At 44.9% G+C, this 20,773-nt stretch overlaps 1 protein-coding gene and 1 long non-coding RNA gene across 16 annotated transcripts in view; one reads left to right on the forward strand and one right to left on the reverse strand.

The window, feature by feature from the left end:
• The window catches only part of LOC310761019, a 73,576-nt gene extending 65,156 nt beyond the window's left edge, over nucleotides 1–8,420 (reverse strand). The window contains exon 1 of the long non-coding RNA XR_014547190.1: nucleotides 7,279–8,420. This is a non-coding gene — a long non-coding RNA (uncharacterized lncRNA). The remainder of the gene's footprint in view (nucleotides 1–7,278) is intronic.
• Nucleotides 8,421–15,815: 7,395 nt separating this feature from the next.
• Nucleotides 15,816–20,773, forward strand: part of PICALM (phosphatidylinositol binding clathrin assembly protein) — a 63,858-nt gene continuing 58,900 nt past the window's right edge. For 6 of the 15 annotated variants that reach the window (XM_083609824.1, XM_083609828.1, XM_083609829.1 and 3 more), the window contains exon 1: nucleotides 15,981–16,568. In XM_083609824.1, coding sequence (XP_083465950.1) covers nucleotides 16,439–16,568 — 130 coding nt within the window. In that variant the 5' untranslated portion in view covers nucleotides 15,981–16,438. Of the gene's footprint in view, nucleotides 16,569–20,773 lie in introns of all 15 variants that reach the window. The other 9 variants (XM_083609816.1, XM_083609830.1, XM_083609827.1 and 6 more) reach the window with 5 other exon arrangements.

The raw sequence follows: 20,773 nt of genomic DNA on the forward strand, positions 1-20,773 counted from the left end.
ACTGGACAGGAAACAGAACTGCCAACTGCCTTAAGAGCCCTAGAAAAAACCCCAATTACCTTCCTCAAAAGCACGTCAAAGTGCAAGTAGATAAATAGGTACTGCTCCAGCGGGAAGGTAAACGGCGTTTCCGTGCACTGCTCTGGTTCGCCAGAAGCTGCTTAGTCATGCTGGCCACATGACCCAGAAGCTGTCTGCGGACAAACGCCGGCTCCCTCAGCCAGTAAAGCGAGATGAGCGCCACAACCGCAGAGTCGTCCGTGACTGGACTTAATGGTCAGGGGTCCCTTTACCTTTACCTTTGTTATGTACTGAAGTTCTCACCCTGGGCCAGCAGGGGGATACTGTAGATAGTTTTCACTCAGGTCCACATATGCAAATAAGGGATTGAAAGTGAAGTTCAGTGATTGGATATTTACAGAAAGTATTACAGTTGTGTTGTAGTGGAGCTCTATATAAGCAGGCTGGCTGAACCCTTCAGTTCAGTTCTGTTCTGGCCTGTGAATAAACAAGAACTGTTTGAAGAATCGCTGTGTTGTCTGATATGTTCACCCACAACTTAACAACCTTTACCTTCCTTTGTTACGGAGATTGGCTGATTTGCTCTCAACAACTGTCCTTCTGAATGGATAGGAAAGACCAGCTAAGGGTGAGGTAATCTAAGGGGCCCTCCAGTGTGTTTTTGCAGGTAATAACATTGCAGGTGTTTGGTTAGGTTTCCAGACCCTTGATCCTCTTAGTCGCCCTCCTCTGCACATGTTCCATCTTGTCAATATCCTTCTTAAATTGTGGTTCCCAAATTGGACACAGTACTCCAGGTGTGGTCTGACCAAGGCAGAATCCCTTTAAATGTTACTGCTTCTGGCAAGGGATGCCTCTTTTCTGTGACTTCTACAGGGCCACCTACACTGACTGGCAGCACCTTTCCAGGGCTTCAGCACGTAATCTCTCCGAGCCCTACCTGGAGATGCTGGGGGTTAAATTTGGGACCTTCTGCATGCAAGCTCTCCCAATGAGTTACTGCCCTCCCCCTATTATATATTGCGTTTTATTTTATTTTGTGAGCCAGCCAGACTGTGGCATTTGGGCAGCCAAACAAATACAGGAGGGGATTGTTGTAGTTATAAGAGAAGCTGCACCTGTTGGATTTCTTTTCCCTTTTACCCAAGTGCCAAACATCTAGTAGTCCTCTAATGGCCTCGAGTTGGCACTTCGATGCTGCAATCGTCCTTTGCAATTCTCACTAACTAAAAACAGGAACCTGAGGTTATTAGTGTGCCTCTTTATGTCAAGAACATTTTGCCCAGTGCTGGAATGCAGCTGTTGCTGTGGAAGGAAGCACAGTAGACATTCTGTTTATGCCAGCATTATTGCACAACCGTTAGTTCAGAAGGGAAATGGAGAATATTTCGTCTGTCCAAAATAAGCTGTGGAAGTATAGGCAGCCTCAACTAGCTCATGATGAATGTGGTGTATGTTACTAGTTAACAGGGAATCTTATTTGCATGCTACATTAGAGAGAGAGATTATCTCAAGAAACCTCCACGCCATTTCCATCGCGCTGCATTTAACATCTCATTTGTAACAGTGCTTTAAAAGTAATCAAAATCTTGTTGACCTAACTAAGCTTGTCAAATCTTAATCCAGAGATCAGGCCTATACCAACCATAAAGAGCTCTGTGACTTGCCAGACTATGGGTAATGCCATATACACTTTTTAAAAAGCAAACGTGGTTAAGCTGGTCATTTTTAATCTGAAGGAAAAGCAGTCATGTGGGGCCCTGATCTGGAATAGCCAGATAGTTCCAGACTGAATGGCCTCCCCAGCCATTCTGCTATTTGCCCTCCAGGGTGGAACTAGCTTATCTTCCAAGTGTGACATTATTATTTCATAGAATAATAGAGTTGGAAGGGACCTGCGGATCATTTCGTCCAACCCCCTGCAATGCAGGAATTTGCAGCAGCCCCATACAGGGATCGAACCTGCAACCTTGGCGTTATCGGCACCACGCTCTAACTGAGCTTTATTGCATTCATAGGCCAACTTTTCTTCGAGGAGCTCAAGGTAGCGTATGTGGTTCTCCTGCTCCTCTTTTTATCTTGAGATCAAACCTGTGAGATTAAGAGTTGGTGAGTGGCCCAAAGTCCCCCAGTGAACTTCATGGCCCATGTGGGGATTTGAACCCTGGTCTCCTGGTTCCTGGGACACGGGTGGCGCTATGGGTTAAACCACAGAGCCTGGGGCTTGCCGATCAGAAGGTCGGCAGTTCGAATCCCCATGACGGGGTGAGCTCCCGTTGCTCGGTCCCTGCTCCTGCCCACCTAGCAGTTCGAAAGCACGTCAAAGTGCAAGTAGATAAATAGGTACCATTCCAGCGGGAAGGTAAATGGTGTTTCTGTGTGCTGCTCTCGTTTGCCAGAAGCGGCTTAGTCATGCTGGCCACATGACCCGGAAGCTGTACGCCGGCTCCCTTGGCCAATAAAGCGAGATGAGCGCCGCAACCCCAGAGTCGGTCACGGCTGGACCTAATGGTCAAGGGTCCCTTTACCTTACTCCTGGTTCCTAGTCCAACCCTCCAACCACTGCACCATGCTGCCATGCCAGGTTTATTGCCCGTACTACTAGTTTGTTTTGCTTTTTGCTGCTCCTATCTCATCCTGGTCTCACAAACTGAGCAGTATCAGCGAGCAATAAGGACATACCCCCTCAAGTGTCCCAGATCACAGAAGCCATTCGTCTTTTTTTTTGGTCTGGCAACGGCATGAAGCGAAATTTTTTGTAGGGGAGCAATTAGGCACCAGCGTGTGAGGGCAACTGGGGAGGGGGGGTGACACTTGTGTGAGCATCATTCCTCCCTCCCTAAGTTGGGCAGAAGCTCCCCGGGCTTTGGAAAGGAGGCATCAGGGGAAGATTTAGGGGACTAGCCTAGTCCCCCTAGTCCACTAACTGCACAATGCTGTTTCAGTGGGTGAAAGCTCATGTGGCAATGCCCATTCCTGGGGGGGAGTCTCCCTGCACATAGAAAACTAGCAAGTCAGGGATATGAATTCTAGCCAGGGCCCAGTGAGGCTGCCACCTCAGGGAGGGAGGCAAGCTTGGGACAGCTGGGTGGGGCAGCAGATCAGGCCCATGAGGACAGTGCCACTCACTGCTTGCCACTCGCCTCCTCTGCCTGCCTCTTCCTCCTCCCTTGCCAACACTGCTGATGTCAACTCCACTGTTGCTGTCAACCCCTGCATCACCCTCTTTTTTGACCTCCTTCCCCCTCCCCCTTTATTGGAGTGTGTTTGTGTGTATCACATTTTCTATTTGCAGCAAAACATCCTGGGCCAGCTCTGATTCTAGCTAAGTTGTCTCTCCATCGTGCTAGCTTTCTGTGTGCAGAGAAGTCCCTCTTCTCCCACCACGAACAAAATCTAAGATTCCATTCTGAAGTTCTAGGGGCCAAGTGAATATCCAGACCATGTGAGTCTGCTGCATGTGAAGATCAATCTTACATCTGCAAGCTGCAGTAAGGTGCAGCATCATTAAATCATGGACTAAAAGGATATTTATAAAACACAGAAACCTGCTGTTATTTTATTTTTTTTACTCCAGGTTACCGCCGTGTGATTTTCTTGTGGTTCTGGGATTTTTCTAACAACTTAAAAATAAAAATTGGGAGGGAGACAGATGAAGCTAATGAGCCCTCCTCCCAAAATTGCCTGCTTCTAAAGTTAGGGGAAAGCTTTGTTGGGTTTTTTATCCTCCCTACAGTTATGTACATGGGATACTTTCAGGTTCTGTGGACATGATGACTAATATTAGCTTCTATTGTACATTGCCCCAGTCTCTTTTATGTCAAACTGTGAGAAAGCAGTGGCATTTTTCCCTCTCAGCAAAGGAAAAATCATGTGAACCATATTTGCTATTCCCTTCTGGGCCATTTGTCTTCCTTTTATTTTTTAACTCACAAAAGCTCGAGTAAAATTAGCTGATGCTTGAAAGATATATTCAGTGCTTTTTTCCATTAAAAATGTTTAGGGGTACTCTCCTTTTCCTACTCATATTGAAATACTGCTCCTCAATGAGGCCAAACTTAGATTCACAAAATGTTTAGGGGTATGCGTACCCCTGCGTCCCCCCAGAAAAAAAGCACTGGGTATATTTAAAAGAGCTTCCTGCAAAACTCAGCCCCAGATTGTTTGTGGGTCAAATGGTAAAGGATGAGCACAGATTTGCACACAATGTACTAAGTCGTGATTGCAAAAGAAAAGAAGACCGCAGAAGGAGTCACTACCACCCATCTAGACTTCTCCTCTCTTTACAGCAATGTGGACAGGAGTCTGAAGTTGGGGAGTCAGGGGCTGTGTCATGGACTGGATGGATGCAGAGGAATGATTCGAGGCACCAGCTGGGGAACCCCCAAGGGAAGTAGGCTCAGAGCCAGGGAATTGGTGGTGGGACGACGACAAGTTGTCAGAGGGAGAAGACAGAGCTGACTGGGAGGAGGAGGAGGCATCAGAAGCTGAAGAGGCAACAGGGTTTAGTAAGCAGGGAAAGGCTGTGTCAGAGAACAGTCCAGAATCAGAGACAGAAGTGGAGGCACTGATGAGTCAGGCTGGTGAAGAAGCCAAGGTGCCTCCCCCTACTGCTGTGACTAACTTCTCTCCCCACTGGTACCCGCTTCTGATGCTCCTGGTACCCGCTTCTGATAGACTGGGAGTTCAGACCCAAGAGCAATCAGGGATCAGAAAACAAACCACAAGTGGACAGAGAAAATGTGTTCTCTCTCTCACTCTCATAACACTGGCTGAACATTGGAAGATTCAGGACAGATAAAAGGGATTTTCCCCTGCAGCCTATGTTTGAATTATGGAACTGGCCCCCACAGGAGGCAGTGATGGCCACTGACTTGGGTGGCTTTCAAAGTGTGGTGGACACATCCCTGCAAGGAATATCCTACAAGGCTATCCATGGCTACCAGCCAAGATGGCTGTGTTCTGCCTCCACAGCCAGAGGCAGTAATGCCTCTGAATGCGAGTTGCTCAAAAACACAGGAGGGAAGAGGGCTCTTGAGTTTGGGTCCTGTTTGAAGGTTTCCCACAGGCATCTTGTTAGCCATTGTGAGAACAGGATGTTGAACTATATGAGCCATTGGCCTAATCCAGCAGATTCTTCTTATGGTCTTAGGAGTCAAGACCCATGAGTCAGAAATGAAAATCCAAGAGTAATCGGAAACAGAGGACATACCAGAAAGCAGAATGACCAAAGAACGAGAACCCAAGAGTAAGGCCAGTTACGTATGTTAGATCATATTGTGCAGTCAAAGGACACTTTCTAGACTGTCCTTATTTTGGGGTTGGATTCAATCGCATACTGGCAAATTCAAGTTGGGCAATTATCATTTCAGAGCCAGTTCTGAAAAACTGGCATTCTTAGTTGCTGGAGATTATGTTAAATGCACAGGCCAGGGAGACAGCAATCTTCCCCACTAATATATCTCTCAAAGGACCGAGAATAAAAGCGTGAGTTCACACTGGGAAACTGGCATCTAGGCTTGTCTAGGAATGGGACACAAGACCCAAGATAAAGAGACTGGAGCATTTTGTTCCAGCTATTTTCCCAATGTGGAGGCCACACAGAATTCCAAGCAAAAATCTTGTCAGATGTTTGGACTGACAACAAACTCTTTTAATTAAACAAGCTGCTTCTAAGTGCTTCTTCATCTTCAGTGATGACAAACCAAACCTTATTCGTTTAGTGCTGAGGGTTTCTCTCTTTGTGTGTGTATGTGTTTAAGGGAAATTTTAGGGCAATTGTTAGGGCTCAGCCAATATCAGCACAGCTCTAAGGCAGACAGCAAGTCTCCCAAATGGATGGGTTTGAATTAGATTTTATGCATTCATATTTTTACATGCACTAATTAGCAGAAAAAAGACCTGCAATTCTATCCACACTTGTCTGAGAGGAAATCATACTGAACTCATAGGGGGTAATGTGTATACAAGTATGCTGTAAGACTGCAATTCTGTGCGTGCTTATTTAGGAGCAAATCCCATTGAACTTCATAGGGCTTTCTTCTGAGTAAACATGTATATTAAGTTAAATGCCAGACATATTTTGTACAGTCTGCTAGGGTTCTCGATTTCTGAAGCAGGCTTCTTTCCCTGATCATTCCATATCAGTATGCTCAACTACAGTTAGCAGGTGGTGATGTTGCTCTATACGCCATTGCTTCCAGGCTGGATCACCGTAATTAAGGTGCCCACATGCAAAAGATGATGGCACCCTTGAACCCTTAATAGTTGTAGAGAATGGGGATTATCAGCAGTTATATGTAGCTTGGGATTGCCCTGGAAGACAGTCTAGGTAGAAGCTTCAATTGGTTCCAAAGGCTGTGGCCAAATTTGAGTCTGGAGCTGGTAGGATGGAACATATAAGCCAATTTAATGGGATTCCTATTTGTTTCCAGGCTCAGTTCAAGGTGTCAGCTTTGGCTCTTAAATCCCTAAACAGACTGGGACCAGCTGTTGGCACCCACCTGCCTCAAGAGACAATGGAGTGCACCTCGGGGGGGGGGGGTGAAGCCAAACTGCTCTGATGGCAGCACTGAAGTGACCTCTCCGGGGCACAAGCCTGGGCAGTGTGGATGGAGGTTGTTATGTACTGAAGTTCTCACCTTGGGCCAGCAGGGGGATACTTTAGTTTTCACTCAGGTCCACATATGCAAATAAGGAATTGAAAGTGATGTTCAGTGATTGGATAGTTACAGAAAGTTGTTACTGTTGCATTGTACTGGAGCTCTATATAAGCAGGCTGGCTGAACCTGTCAGTTCAGTTCTGTTCTGGCCTGTGAATAAACAAGAGCTGGTTGAAGAATCGCTGTGTCGTCTGATATGTTCACCCACAACTTAACAGAGGTCCTGGGCTGCTCAGATGACAAGACTTCCCTCTCGGCTTCACTGACGTGGTCCAAAGGAAAGCAGAGCAATATGTTAGGCGCCAGCTTAGCTGCAGGAGTTGCCAGAAGGAGACGTACAAGGCGCCATCCAGCTGTCTTTGGTACACCACTGCAGATTTGTGTAGGGTTTATTCCTCAGCGTTTTCTTTTCCTGAAGATATCCCACAAGGCAGCAGAGCTTTAGGAGCAGAGTTTTCCTTCTCCTAGGTGGGATACCTTCCCAGGCTGATGAGCTCCATCTGCCTCTAACCTCCGTCTACATCATGTACAGAAACCACCTTCTTGACCATGGGTAGACAAACTAAGGCCCAGGGGCCATCTCAGGCCCAATCACCGCCTCAATCCGGCCTACAGACAGTCCGGGAATCAGCGTGTTTTTACATGAGTAGAATGTGTCCTTTTATTTAAAATGCATCTCTGGGTTATTTGTGGGGCCTGCCTGGTGTTTTTACATGAGTAGAACGTGTGCTTTTATTTGAAATGCATCTCTGGGTTTTTTGTGGGGCATAGGGATTCTTTCATTCCCCCCCCCTTCAAAATATACTCTGGCCCCCCACAAGGTCTGAGGGACAGTGGACCGGCCCCCTGCTGAAAAGGTTTGCTGACCCCTGCTCTTGACTGTTTAACCCACTATTGGGTCTTATCAACAGCAGGAAGAAGCTGACAGGCATTGAGTTGGTTGCAAGGAGGAAGGCAGGCTGGTGGGCCCTGGTTGGGGAATGCTGAAGTCAGTGGGACAGTGGCCCCATTTACCCTAATGGACCCACCTTTCACTAGAGATACCAGAGATTTAATTTAAACCGGGACTTTCTGTACACAAAACATGTGTTCTACCACATAGCTATGGGTCTTCTTGCCAACATACTTAGTCATCGGCTACAGGCTCCACCTGGCAAGCCCTTATTCCCCTGCTCCTTGCCTGCAGTCTGAACTAGTTCAACTATGGATACATCTCATGGCGCTGCTGACTTTGTATTTTGTCCCTGGCTAAGGGCCAAGCCTAACAATTATATTCTGTGCAACAACTGCACAGTTGTTATTCATCTGTTGTTTTGCAGGATCCAGATGTTTTCCCTCAAGTTTGTGCCCCTGTTTTGTGGAAGTTTTGTTCTCCCCAGCAGCACTCACTCAGGTTGCAATATTTTGCTGCCTGGAAAATACAGATTTCCCTGTGCATTTATACCCATGCATCAGCATATTTCTGAATTCCAGATGCTCTGCATATGAATTTTCCAGAAGCATCTGCTTGCCAATGTGAAAAAAGATTTCAAGACTAGACTGACCTCTGGTCTGATCCAGAAGGATTATCATATAATATGTTCTTATCCTTAAAAATCCGTACAAGATTAAGAAAGGAACTTAATGCCTCTTTCTCCGTCTCATCTAACTTAACACTACTGTTTTGTTAGAATGCTTGGCTTATGCTTTAATAAAGCCAACATATTTAGCTATGTGTGTTCTGCTTTTAGAAAATAGTTTTGGTTAGCATTTCTTTCATCTGCCAAGTATTACATTTCTTTCCCTTTTCCCGTTCCCATAAAATTGGGACATATTGTACGTCTGCTGATGTCCAACTCCTGGCTATCCTTTAGCTACACGAGTTAGAATAAGGAACACAGTTAACAGATCCATTTTATTTATCTGTTTAAAGTAAACCACAGATGCATGTCTATCAAGAAAATCTGCATTCCTCGACTGTCCCTTTTCACCAGGGACAGTCACAATTAAATATTTCCTACTTCTGGCAAAGTACTGTCCCTAGGCTGCTAGAGTTCCCAGGATTATTTGGGGGAAGCCAATACCGTTCAAGTGGTATAAGCATGCTTTAGGTGGATTTATTTATTCTTTTATTTTATTAAATAAAATTTATATACTACTTGAAAAAACAAAACCACAAAGCAATTTACAAAAATATAAAGCAATAATATCAAGAGAAATTTACAACAATAGCTAAAAACATACAAAAGTTAAATTACGAAAACAGGTTAAAATTCACATCAACGTTCCAGGTAGGCTAGTCTAAGCAAGAATGTTTTTAGCAGGGGCCAACAATAATACAGTGTAGGCACCTGCTTGATATCAATAGGCAGGGAGTTCCAAAGTGTAGGTGCTGCCACACTAAATGATTGAGTTCTTACAAATGCAGAAAAGGTATTATGTGGCATCTGTAGTAATGCCAATTCTGCTGATCAAAGCATTTGAGCGGGTACCTGTGGGGTATGGCGATCTCATAGGTAAACTTGTCTCCCCAGCCTCTTCTGGGGAGGAAAAAAAACTTAAACATGTAGCAGAGTTCCCAAAATATAGCCCAGAGGCAATTGTACTTCATCCAGCAGAGCTTTACTTGCTACTTAAGGCAAATGAGCATAATGGTCACAAATCTAGTACATTCAGGATTGGCACATAAAAATCCAGTTGCAGCAGACTTAACAATAAAACTTACAATGGCTTATAATAAGAGTAAACCTTAACACTGTAGCTTACAGAACACCAGAACAAAGAGGCAGAAAGAAAACGTGAGTGAGACCCAGGCTCCTCCTGGCCTGACTAGAATAGTCAGCACGACCTTGACAGAAAGGATAACAGAACCAGTTTAAAGCAGCTGTACTCAGCTTCCCAGAAGAAATAACCCAAACAAAAACCTTCTGCCTGTTTCTTTCACATAGAAAGAAAACTTTCTAGAACCCTCTTTGAAATATACTCAGAGTCGCAAAGTGATTTCATGCTCTTTATTCAGCTCATAGTGGTGAGGAGGAATGAATCCAAGTCCCCTCAAAGTATCTGCTTTATATACATTATTTACACAATGGGCTGCACATGATTGGCTAATTCCGGAATTCTACTGTAAGCCAATCAGGTTGTGGATTCACTTCTATCTGGAGCATGATTGGGTGGTTCCTGCCAACCAATCATACTGCTGCATTGTTCTAGGACCAATCATACTGCTGCATTCTGAATCCTATTGTTCTAGGACCAATCAGACTGCTGCAGTTTGGATCCTATTCAACTCAGTACATAACACCCTTGAATTAGGTGGAATAGGAAAGATCTCTACACATCAGATCAGTACTTTCTGCACTAAGAAATGCAAACTGACAAAACTGGCCCTAATATGTTAAGGGTACTAATAGTACTAATAGTAACACTTTGAACTTGGCCCAGGAGCAAATTGACAACCAGTACAGATCTCTGAGCCCAGGTGTTATATGTGGGCTAGGCCTCACTTCTGGTGGGTATGTCTGCATTACAGCTTACTCCACATCCACTACACTCCCACTGGTAATTTTTGAAGCTACATTCACACTATGTTAGCCACAGTCCATACCAATCCTGTAGTTTCTTGACAAATGCTGCTGTCTGATATGTTTGTTTTTTTCAAACCAGCTTCAATCCAATAAGAAAACCGCATGCAGTATAAGTGATGACAACATACCCTAACAGTCATCATTGTGCAGGAAAAAAATGAACGCACAAACACAGATGACAGTTAAATGAACAGGAGTTCCAGTGGGGTTTCAGGGACGGGGAAACCAAAAAGATCATACATGATGGATGAAGCCGTCCCACCGCCCTCTGATGCGAACAACTCTGTGCAAAGGAAGCTTGAAACTCACCTGAGTGGATATGACCTTTGACACTTTGTTGGAGATCCCTGATTTCTCCTGGGCTCCGTCTCTCCTTCCTCTACTACCATTCCCATAATTCTCTAGGAAGAGAGAATGAGTTTTAAACCTGCTTAAGTCCACTGAAGATGATTGAGAAGAATGCCAAGCCTGAAGACATTAAAAATTTGTTCACCTTGCATAGGTCAATGACATGGTTAGCTATATACAATTCCAGTGCAATTTCATTTTTTGCTTTTGATCATCTCCCTTCCTAATTTATTTCATGTCACATTCTGTGAGCTTGTCTGACTTCCCAGTTAAAATTAAAAAGGGGGGGAGGGGCAAAAAACTAGCAGCAAGCCTAATTTGCCAAATAAGATTGGATCGCTACGAAGGAAATAAAATACCCCTTTCCATTCCAGGCTTTATAAAGCCCATCTAATAATGGAAAACGGTTTGCTAAGATTATGAATGGCTTTTGTGTCTTTAAAATGCAGTCATTAGTTTCTGGCCATTAGCAACTGTCAATAATACTTAGCATTTATATTATAGTCCATTCCAAGTGTCCCAAGTGCCTCTCATGCATTATCTCCGTAATCCTTCAAACAGCCCAATGCCATTACCATCTTCCTCCTCCACATATTATGCTCCTCTCAGTGATGTAATTCAGGCTAATATTTTCTGGAAGAGGACAAACAGAGAATGTTGTCGTGACTTTCCCTACCCTCAGGTTTTATAGGTATTTTTTATAATGTGTTTCAATAGCCAGTTGTGTGTTGGCGCATTATCTGGTCATTTGAATCGCCCCAAGCCCAGACGTTATCAACTGGTCAAGACAAGAAGGCTCTGGACACATTGCCGACTTAAAACACAGCTATATTGTTCTTTTGCTCAATTTGGATTGACGTTATAATAACTAACAAGATGAAAGATGAAAAAATCTTTTTTAATAATTCCAGTGGCACCTTTAAGGTCAACTAAATATAAGCTTCCAAGGTATGAGCTTTCCTGTGTAATACACACTTCGTCAGATACTCTGAAGCAGAGGTCGCTTCAACCTTATAACTGTCGATGACTGTTATGGCAGTCGGTTCCACAGGGAAGGGCAAGGGATTTTTAAAGGGATAGATGACCAAATTTAGCTTTAGTATGTATAATGGGACATGAATCCAATATCTCTCTTCAGAGCAGGTCTCTCCATAGTTTTTAGTTTGGTAATGAGTTGTAATTCAGCAACTTCTCTTTCAAGTGTATTTCTAAAATGCTTTTGCAATAAGACAGCTACTTTAAGATCTTGTATAGATTGTCCTGGGAGATTGAAGAGTTCTCCTATTGGTTTCTCTGTTTTATGATTGCTAACCATAGCTGTCAACTTTTCCCTTTTTTTAAGGGAAATCCTATTCGGAATAAGGGAATTTCCCTTAAAAAAAGGGAAATGTTGACAGCTATGTTCCTGATGTCAGATTTATGCCCGTTGATCCTTCCCAAAAGGAACGTGGGTGGCGCTATGGGTTAAACCACAGAGCCTAGGGCTTGCCTATCAGACGGTCAGCGGTTCGAATCCCCGCGACGGGGTGAGCTCCCATTGCTCGGTCCCTGCTCCTGCCAATCTAGCAGTTCAAAAGCATGTCGAAGTGCAAGTAGATAAATAGGCAGGGAGGTAAACGGCGTTTCCGTGCGCTGCTCTGGTTCGCCAGAAGCGGCTTAGTCATGCTGGCCACATGACCTGGAAGCTGTATGCCGGCTCCCTTGGCCAATAAAGCAAGATGAACGCCACAACCCCAGAGTCGGCCACAACTGGACCTAATGGTCAGGGGTCCCTTTACCTTTACCTTTTATCCTTCCCAAACTATTGGTGGGAGTGCACCGGATGCAGTGTAAATTGCAGGTCTCATCAGTGCTGCACATTTTAAAATCCCAATTGGGTATAAATATACTGGGAACGGGTCCTCCATCTTGCCCATACTTTAGTCTCAAGCTACTCATGGACATAACTGCAAGAAGAAATCTAGTACAGAATGTATGGGGCCTGGTAGGGGAAAACAAGGAGCAAGATGAGTGAGAGCCAACAAAGGCATCTGGAAATGGGCTTGGTCATGGTTAAAGTAGCAGCTGAGGATAACAGATAGCAATGACAGTTATTTGGATTGTCTGATTACAGGCAAGTGAGTGCATGGAAGGTTCCTGAGCTTGTTACAGTAGCATCTTCACATTTTCTGAGGTGTTGGCCACCCGTACATTATAGCTAACAACTCTGCCAGGTATCGGGGCGGGGGGGGGGGAGAGAATCTAAATTGTTTCAGCCTTCATGCAGCTTTCCTCCTCCAGCACTGAAATGTCCTCCTCTTTTTCAGAGCTTCAAGTTTCATAGACCTTTGCAGTTGCACACAGAACTGTGCTGCTCAGATGCAAGACACATGACCCATTAATCCCCATTAGGATGATTCATGCCCAACAAGTCTTCACTTGGATAGTTTACCACATGGATATAATCTTTTATCATGTGGTGGATGTTTGCCATATTATGTGGTGATTCAGTTAGGGTTTTTTCCTTAGGTCATGAGTTTTGCTGTGGTGTCTGCAACATGCTGGTTCAAAATCCTGGTCAAGTCCATACAGTACCTGTAATCCTAAGTACAGTCAGGCATAAGTTGAACTGAAATCAATACGGCTTACTCTCAGGTAAGCAGGGCTAAGAATGGAGCCTTAGATGTGAAAGCCAGACACAGTTCAAATCCCTGCTCAACCATGAAGCTCCCTTTGAAGCTATAGGTTTCTACACCATACATTTAAAGCTCATGGCTTCTCCCAGAGAATCTTGGAAATTGTATGTCTGTGAGGGGCAAACTTCAGTTCCCGGGATTCTTTGTGGGAAGCCATGTGCTGTAAATGCTCTCACAATGTAGGGTTGCCATATTTTGAAGAGCAAAAAAGAGGACACATTTGCCGACTTTTCACTATGGACCTCTCTGATGACTCTCATTTTACATACCCATGAGAAAGAGGACATGTCCTGGAAAAAGAGGACATACGGCAACCCTATGACTTAATGCATGGGTAGGCAAAACAAGGCCCAGGGGCCGGATCCCGCCCAATCACCTTCTAAATCCGGACCGCAGTCAGTCCAGGAATCAGCATGTTTTTACATGAGTAGATTGGTCCTTTTATTTAAAATGCATCTCTGGGTTATTTGTGGGGCCTGCCTGGTGTTTTTACATGAGTAGAATGTGTGCTTTTATTTAAAATGCATCTCTGGGTTGTTTGTGGGGCGTAGGGATTCGTTCATTCCTCCCCCCCAAATATAGTCCAGCCCCAACAAGGTCTGAGGGACAGTGGACTGGCCCCCTGCTGAAAGTTTGCAGACCCCTGACAATGTACAGTATGGATGTGACCATGCTTGCCTGCATGCATACATACTGGACATGCAGACACAGGGGTCCACCTCCTCAGTCGATCTGTGATGATCCACTGAGGGGGGCTCATTGCCCTGCCCCACTCATTAATGATCAGTCTTAAGAGCAGGGAGGGGTGATTTACATCCTCATTATTGGGCACCGGAGCTACCCATACACCCCCCCTTTTGCCACCACCAAAAATTAGTCAAATTTTGAAAGGGAGGAATTTGCTTAGAGAAGCAGGGGTTAGTCACCCATGCGGTAGAGCATGGACAGCTACATATGGAATAAGCTGTTCTGTTAGGCATTGGGGGGAATAGTAAGGTAAAGATGAGCTCCAGGAATCACAAGCATATCCACCCAGTTGTGTTCCATCTTCACTGGCTGTCAATACACATTAGACTTTGATTCAAGGTGCTAACACTTAACTATAAAACCTTGTGATGACTAAAGTCCCACACATTTCATAAAATCTCTCCTTACACAAGGCTGTATACACATTACTGACTCAAACCACAGCTATCTTGTTCTTTTTTCCTTTTTTTAATAATAATTTTTATTGGTTTTACAATTTAATTTTACATTGTCAAATAAGAAAAATACAGTCCAAAAGTATAGAATTCTCTGAATTCTCAGACTTCCATCCTCTCTTTCATGGGGTCCACTAGTGATCATTTTCAGTGCATATCATTATGCCTCATACTGTATATCCATAAATCTTTATTTTCTCCTATACTTTTCACATTGCATTATTCCAATCCTGCTAACATTTTTAACTATTTACAGTGTTCTGTCAAATATATTACAAATTTTCCCCAGTCTTTGTCTTTGTCAAAGTTTTTATCAACCTTATTCCTGATTTTCACAGTCATTTTGGCCATCTCAGCATAGTCAGGTCGTTCTTTTTTCCAACTTGGGTCAAAGCTGCTTTACAGGGAAATGCATCAAAACGTAGAATTTAATTAGAAATGAAAGGATAGACATGGGTTGTGTTCAATGTCATGTGTGTGCACCATTTCCCAAACAAGCGAAACTTATGAGGAACGGTTGATGGAGCTGGGTATGTTTAGCCATGGAAAAGAGGAGACGGGGAGATATGTAAAGGACTGTCATATGGAAGACGGAAGAAACTTGTTTTCTATTTCTCAGGATGGTAGGACCTGAACTTCAAGATACAAGAAAGGAGATTCTGACTAAATATCAGGGAGAACTTCTGACATTAAGAGCTGTTTTACAGTGGAAAGGAGGTTTGAGGACAATCTGCTATGAGTTGGTGGATCTTGCTGGTGAAGACAGGCGAGTTATTGCTGCTGAGGTGTGTCACTCTTTTGAGTCAGGACCACTGTAGATTTTGGCCATCTGTCATGGATTCTCCAGTTGAGATTCCTGCATTGCAGGAGATTGGACCAGATGAGCCTATGAAAAGGTACTAATATTATGTTTGACCAATAAAAGAAAAAAAACCCCCAATAAATTCAACCCCGCTTCCTCATTAATCCCTCATGAGCCACGTCATCATCGCTTTGAATGCGGTAATTTCTGCAGGTGCTTGTGTACTTCGCCTAGAGTCCAAAGGGCGGGTTGCCAGCAGAACAACAATATGGGAGGCAAGCCAGGCACGTACGGCGACAGGCCCATCTTTCCCCCTTTTTGGCGGGAATATACCGAGGCCGAGATTTTCCCTCAGGCCCTGAGACGGTTACAAGTCCCCCCCCCCCGGCTCAGACCGTTGGTGACCGTTGCCGATGAAAAAGAGAACGAGGGGAGGCGGGGGAGGAAAGAGCGCGTCGCGCGGCAACTCCAGACCGATTTCGTCACCGCGTTCCTGCTTGTTACGCGGGAGAGGGGCGGAGGCAAGAAAGACGCATTGCCGCGGGGTGGGTGCGGGGAGGCAGGCCGGGCGGCGAGGGGGAAGAGCGGCGGCGGCGGCGATGGAATGTCACGTGGCAGGGGCGGAGGGGGTGTGGCCCTAATTTTTTTTAAAGAGCATGTCACGTGGCTAGGCGGGGGGGGGCGGGCGTGCGATAGAAGGGAGGGTGGGGAGAGAGAGAAAGAGTAAGAGCGTCACGTGATGCCGGAGGCCCGGAAAGCTCTGAGGTGGAGCTGAGCGTCTCCTCCGTCCGCCATTTTCCTGCGGCGACCAGCTGTGCATGTGTGCGTGAGGGAAGGAGAAGGGAGGCTTACGGTGGTGGCGGCGGCGGCGGCCGAGCGGCAGGCCGCGGTAGTGGTCGAGGCCGAGGAGGCGGGGAAGGAGGAGGAAAGAGGAAGGAGGAGAAGCCTCTTCCCGGGTGACAGGCCCGGCCCTTCCGAAGGCGGAGCGCTGCCGGGCGTCCTCAGCGGCCGCGGCGGCGTTGTTGAGTCCAGCCGGGACCGCCCTCCTTTCCTCCCTCCCTCCCTCCTTCCTTCCTTCTCCTTCTCCTCCTCCTTTCCCCGTCCCTGCTTCACCAGCCTGGTTGAGGAATAGCAGCGGAGTGTCTCTGAATCCGGCACCGCCATGTCTGGGCAGAGCCTGACCGACCGCATCACGGCGGCGCAGCACAGCGTGACCGGCTCGGCCGTGTCCAAGACCGTCTGCAAGGCCACCACGCACGAGGTGATGGGCCCCAAGAAGAAGCACCTGGACTGTGAGTCGAGACGGACTTCTCTTCGCTCTCTCTCTCTCCGTTTCTCCCTCCCCCCCCCCCGCGCCCCGACCTTCGCCATTCTCGCTGTCGCCTTCTCTGCCCTCCCCGCCAACCTCCCCAAGCAGCTCGCTGCCCGTCCAGGCCCGGTTTTATTCGCCGGCCAAATACTGTACTTGGATTGCAGTTCCTGTGCTTTGCTACAATATCTCAACGTAGGAACGAACACCCCCCCCTTTTTCTACTCCCACTTTTCCACCATCCCCTCTGAAATGAGAGATGAAACGAGACGGCCCCCTGTTCTGGTTTTTACTCATTTCATTTATTTAGCCTATTAGATGCTTGGTTTCCAAACGACATACATATGTATAATATATATATATATATGCACACACACACATATACATATATACATATGTGTTTGTGTGTATGTGTGTGTATAGATAGATAGATAGTACCTACCATATATACACACAAACACTCACTCTACCATAAGGGAATAAAAAGGAGATCATATGGTACATTAATATATCATGTAACATATATTACCTGTTACCTCACAGTGTGATTTTGGGCAGTTACTTTAGAATATACGTGTAATTGGTTTAGAAAGAAAGGGTCTATCAGTGGCTTTTAGCCGAATGGTTGCTGGCACACAAAAGTGGGGAATGGTGATTGTCTTCATGCAGACTTCCTGGACTAGATTGGATTTTGGTTGGACCTAGTAAGACACATGTTGTGTTCTTCAACTTTGGTCCCCAATCTTTCAGTGGTTTTCTACTGTGTCATCTCTTAAAACGTTTTTGATCTGTTGGGAATCACATCATTGCATTCTCTTGGTACTCCCCCCCCCCCCCGCAAAAGTACAGTGTCTACTGTAACCATGCCAAACCATTGAATTGTTAGTTGATCTCCTCCAGATGTTTAACCAGTGCAACTTCAATATTAGTACCATTTTAGCCTATTGAAAGAAGTATAAGGATTAATGATTTAATTAGCTACAGCTGCTGCTTGTTTCCTGGCTATTTTATTTTTCTTCCTATTCTAATGGTTTGTCAGAAATAGTATAGCTGCTGCTGATAGTAACAATAATAACTCATTTACTGAATTGGTTAACTATTAGACTAATCTACCAATCAAACCAATTAAAGTTTCAGTACAACCATTATCCTTAGGCATTTTTTTCCAGTGTGACACTGAGTAGTTCACCACTTCCTTTATGAAACTTGCCTTTGTTATTTGATATGCTACATCTTTCCCTTGGCACTGTAATCTTCCTCCTAACTGATAAATGAAGCACACCTCCTGATATTTGAAATGTCTCAAACCTGCCTTCATTCTCCTGACAGTCTCTGTATATGTAATTTGAGCCTGTCTCCCTTACCTTGTTACTTATTTCAGGTTTCTCTTTCCATTGTACCCCTTGTCTAGTGTATAAATCAGGGATAGCGAACCTGTAGCCTTCCAGATGTTACTGGATTACACTTCCTATCATTTGTGGTCATTGGCCATGCTGACTGGGCTGATGGGAACTGATCCAACAACTTCTGAGGAGTCATTTCTCATTCCTGCTATAGAACGTGACTTTGGCAGCAACCACTTACTACTACTTCTGTGGCCTAGCTGCTCATCTTCAGGAAATTCTGCTCAGAAGAGGAACTGACAGCATCTACTTCTGCATTGAAGTTACATTGTATCAAGATTTTAAATGTTGAAGTACATAAGTAGTGCAATTGTATCTTTAGCTTTGACAGCTTTCTGAGAATAAAAGTTTTCCAAGTTGCAGTTTAGAAAAATAACAACCTTCTTGCCAGGGCTGCTTGCAGAAAATTCTCAGAATATTTGAGTTTTGCAGACTGTATATGTTTAAGTGGACATATATGTCTCTGTACATACATGAGAGATATCACCAGTAGTTGGGAGCCTCTTAAACTGATTCTTCTGTACCCCTGTTGAAGTGAGAAAGGTTTGGGGAAATGACTATTTAGAAGTTGGAATGATGTTTATGCCATCTTGGCACCTTTTGTTAAAGCTTGAAATATGGTCATGTTAATCTATTGCGACCAAATAAACACTTAAGCACTTGAGAGTCCAGCTGTGTGATCCACTGTTCGTCTTCAAATGTCTCCATACTCAAGCAGCTTAATAAGGGACTACTAGCTTGTGACCCTTCAGATGTTCTTGCACCTGAGCTTCCATCATCCCTGACATGCAGGCTAAAGGTAATAGGAGCAGGAATTCAGTAACATCTTGAGGGTTACAGGTTAGCCACCCTGAAAATGTGTAGCCATCCATTTTGCGGGGTGGATTGAGGCAGTGGAATTTCACTTTGAGTCTGGCACCTCACCCGTTGATAATTCTGGCTGCCTCTAATGTGAGATCCTCAAGGAAAAAGCTAATATGTAGTATCCCCAAAGGCATCCCTGCAAGCATCTTCTTTGTATTCCTTGCCTATCGTAGTTTCATAAAGTTGTGAATGCCGCTTTAAGGTACTTGGTTCCTCTTTTGAGGGTCCTGTCATTTGTTTCATTTCCTACTTTGTAATATGATGGAAATGTCTATGCACTTTTTAAGTTACAAGTTTGCATAGTGAAAATAAGTTTGAAGTCTTCTGCTTCTTAATGGGTGTGTGGGCTCAGTATTGAAGTAAGTGGGTTGCATGTGACTGATGGGAATCTTAACATTATGAAGCTCTTAATAGTCTGATATCACCAGGCTTTGAGCAGCACCATAATGGAAGTAATTTTTAATTCTGCTGTATTATCAGGACTGTTGTGTTTTATATGTTTATGAAATTGTCCTATGGATGTAGAACCTGATAGTGGGTGCAAATTTTGGTACCCACTATGATTTTTTTTTTAAAAAAGGCGAGCTTTCTGTGTTCAAGTTGCAACCAACCACTTGGGAAACATACTTCATATGATGCTTTATCCTATGATGCCTATTCCTTCATGCATTCTCCATTACAGGTAATTGACCCCAAACTCCATGTTCTTTTATTCCATTTTCCTCTGATTCCTTGTTCCTTAACACACACGCCAGATTCTTATGAAAAAGAGTGCTTATGTGAAAATATATTAGTTTCACTATTTAGGTTTTTTTTGGCAGTTTTAAGAATATATAATACATAGTCAGAATTACCATTGACATTAAAGGCTGATGGAACAGCTTGGAGAGGTTCCATGCATGCTCTTACATTTGGTTTGAGAAGATTTTTTTTAATGCGCATCTGAACAGCAGGTGCATGATATGTTCTTTGAAATTTTCCTGTAGAAATCTCCTGATGGCAGATGAAAACAAACAACCTTATCTGCCTAGAAGAGTGATCTGCAGCTGTAGAGAGTTCCAGCTGGTTTCTTATCACTTGTCCTACAGATGTTTCAAAGCCTGGTCTTTGCTTTAAAGCTTTTGGGGGGGGGAGTTAGCTTGCTGCACCCTGCCAGTTTTAGAAGTAGAGGACAAATTGTTGGGTTTATTCTTTTATGTTTGACAAGCAGGTAGAGTGCTCAAGTTTGTGGTTCTGATTTGGAAAGATTGCACTAACACAGGCTTCCTCAAACTTGGCCCTCCAGGTGTTTTGAGACTGCAGTTCCCATCATCCCTGACCACTGGTCCTGTTTGCTAGGGATCATGGGAGTTGTAGGCCAAAAACATCTGGGGGGCGAGTTTGAGGAAGCCTGCACTAACAGCTGTAGGTGTTGCATGCCATAATCTCTTTGGGAAGACGTGGTGGCTTAAATCTTGTTCATATGCAGTGGCATAGGATGGGGGAGCACAGGGACGGTTGCCCTGGGCACAATGCCACTGTGTTGCAGTGGTCCCGAAAGTGTTGCATGGCTGGAAAGGAGGTGGCTTCCTTTCCCATTCCTCCACAGCTGGGATGGATCACCAAATCAGATCCATGTCCTTTGCTTACAGATGCTGTGTACCACACACTTCTCGCACAATTGCTGGCACTGCTGGAGCACCCAGTGGGAACAAAGGTGGCCACATGAGCCTTGATTGGCAGTGTGTTGGCTCCTGGGTTGGACTGGCAGAGCTTCTTGTGAGTGCACTATGGAGAGCTGAAGTGGCTGGTGCAGGGTGAGTTGTGGCGCCTGAGGAGCTCTAGTTGAGCGGGTTGAGTCTGCATCCAGCACCTCCTGGGGAAGCCTGTACCTCAGAGTTTATGCTAAAAATGGGGGAGGAAGACCCATGGCAACATGCTA

Source organism: Podarcis filfolensis (genome assembly GCF_964270895.1).
Source record: "Podarcis filfolensis genome assembly, chromosome: 4".
Taxonomy (NCBI): Eukaryota; Metazoa; Chordata; class Lepidosauria; order Squamata; family Lacertidae; genus Podarcis; species Podarcis filfolensis.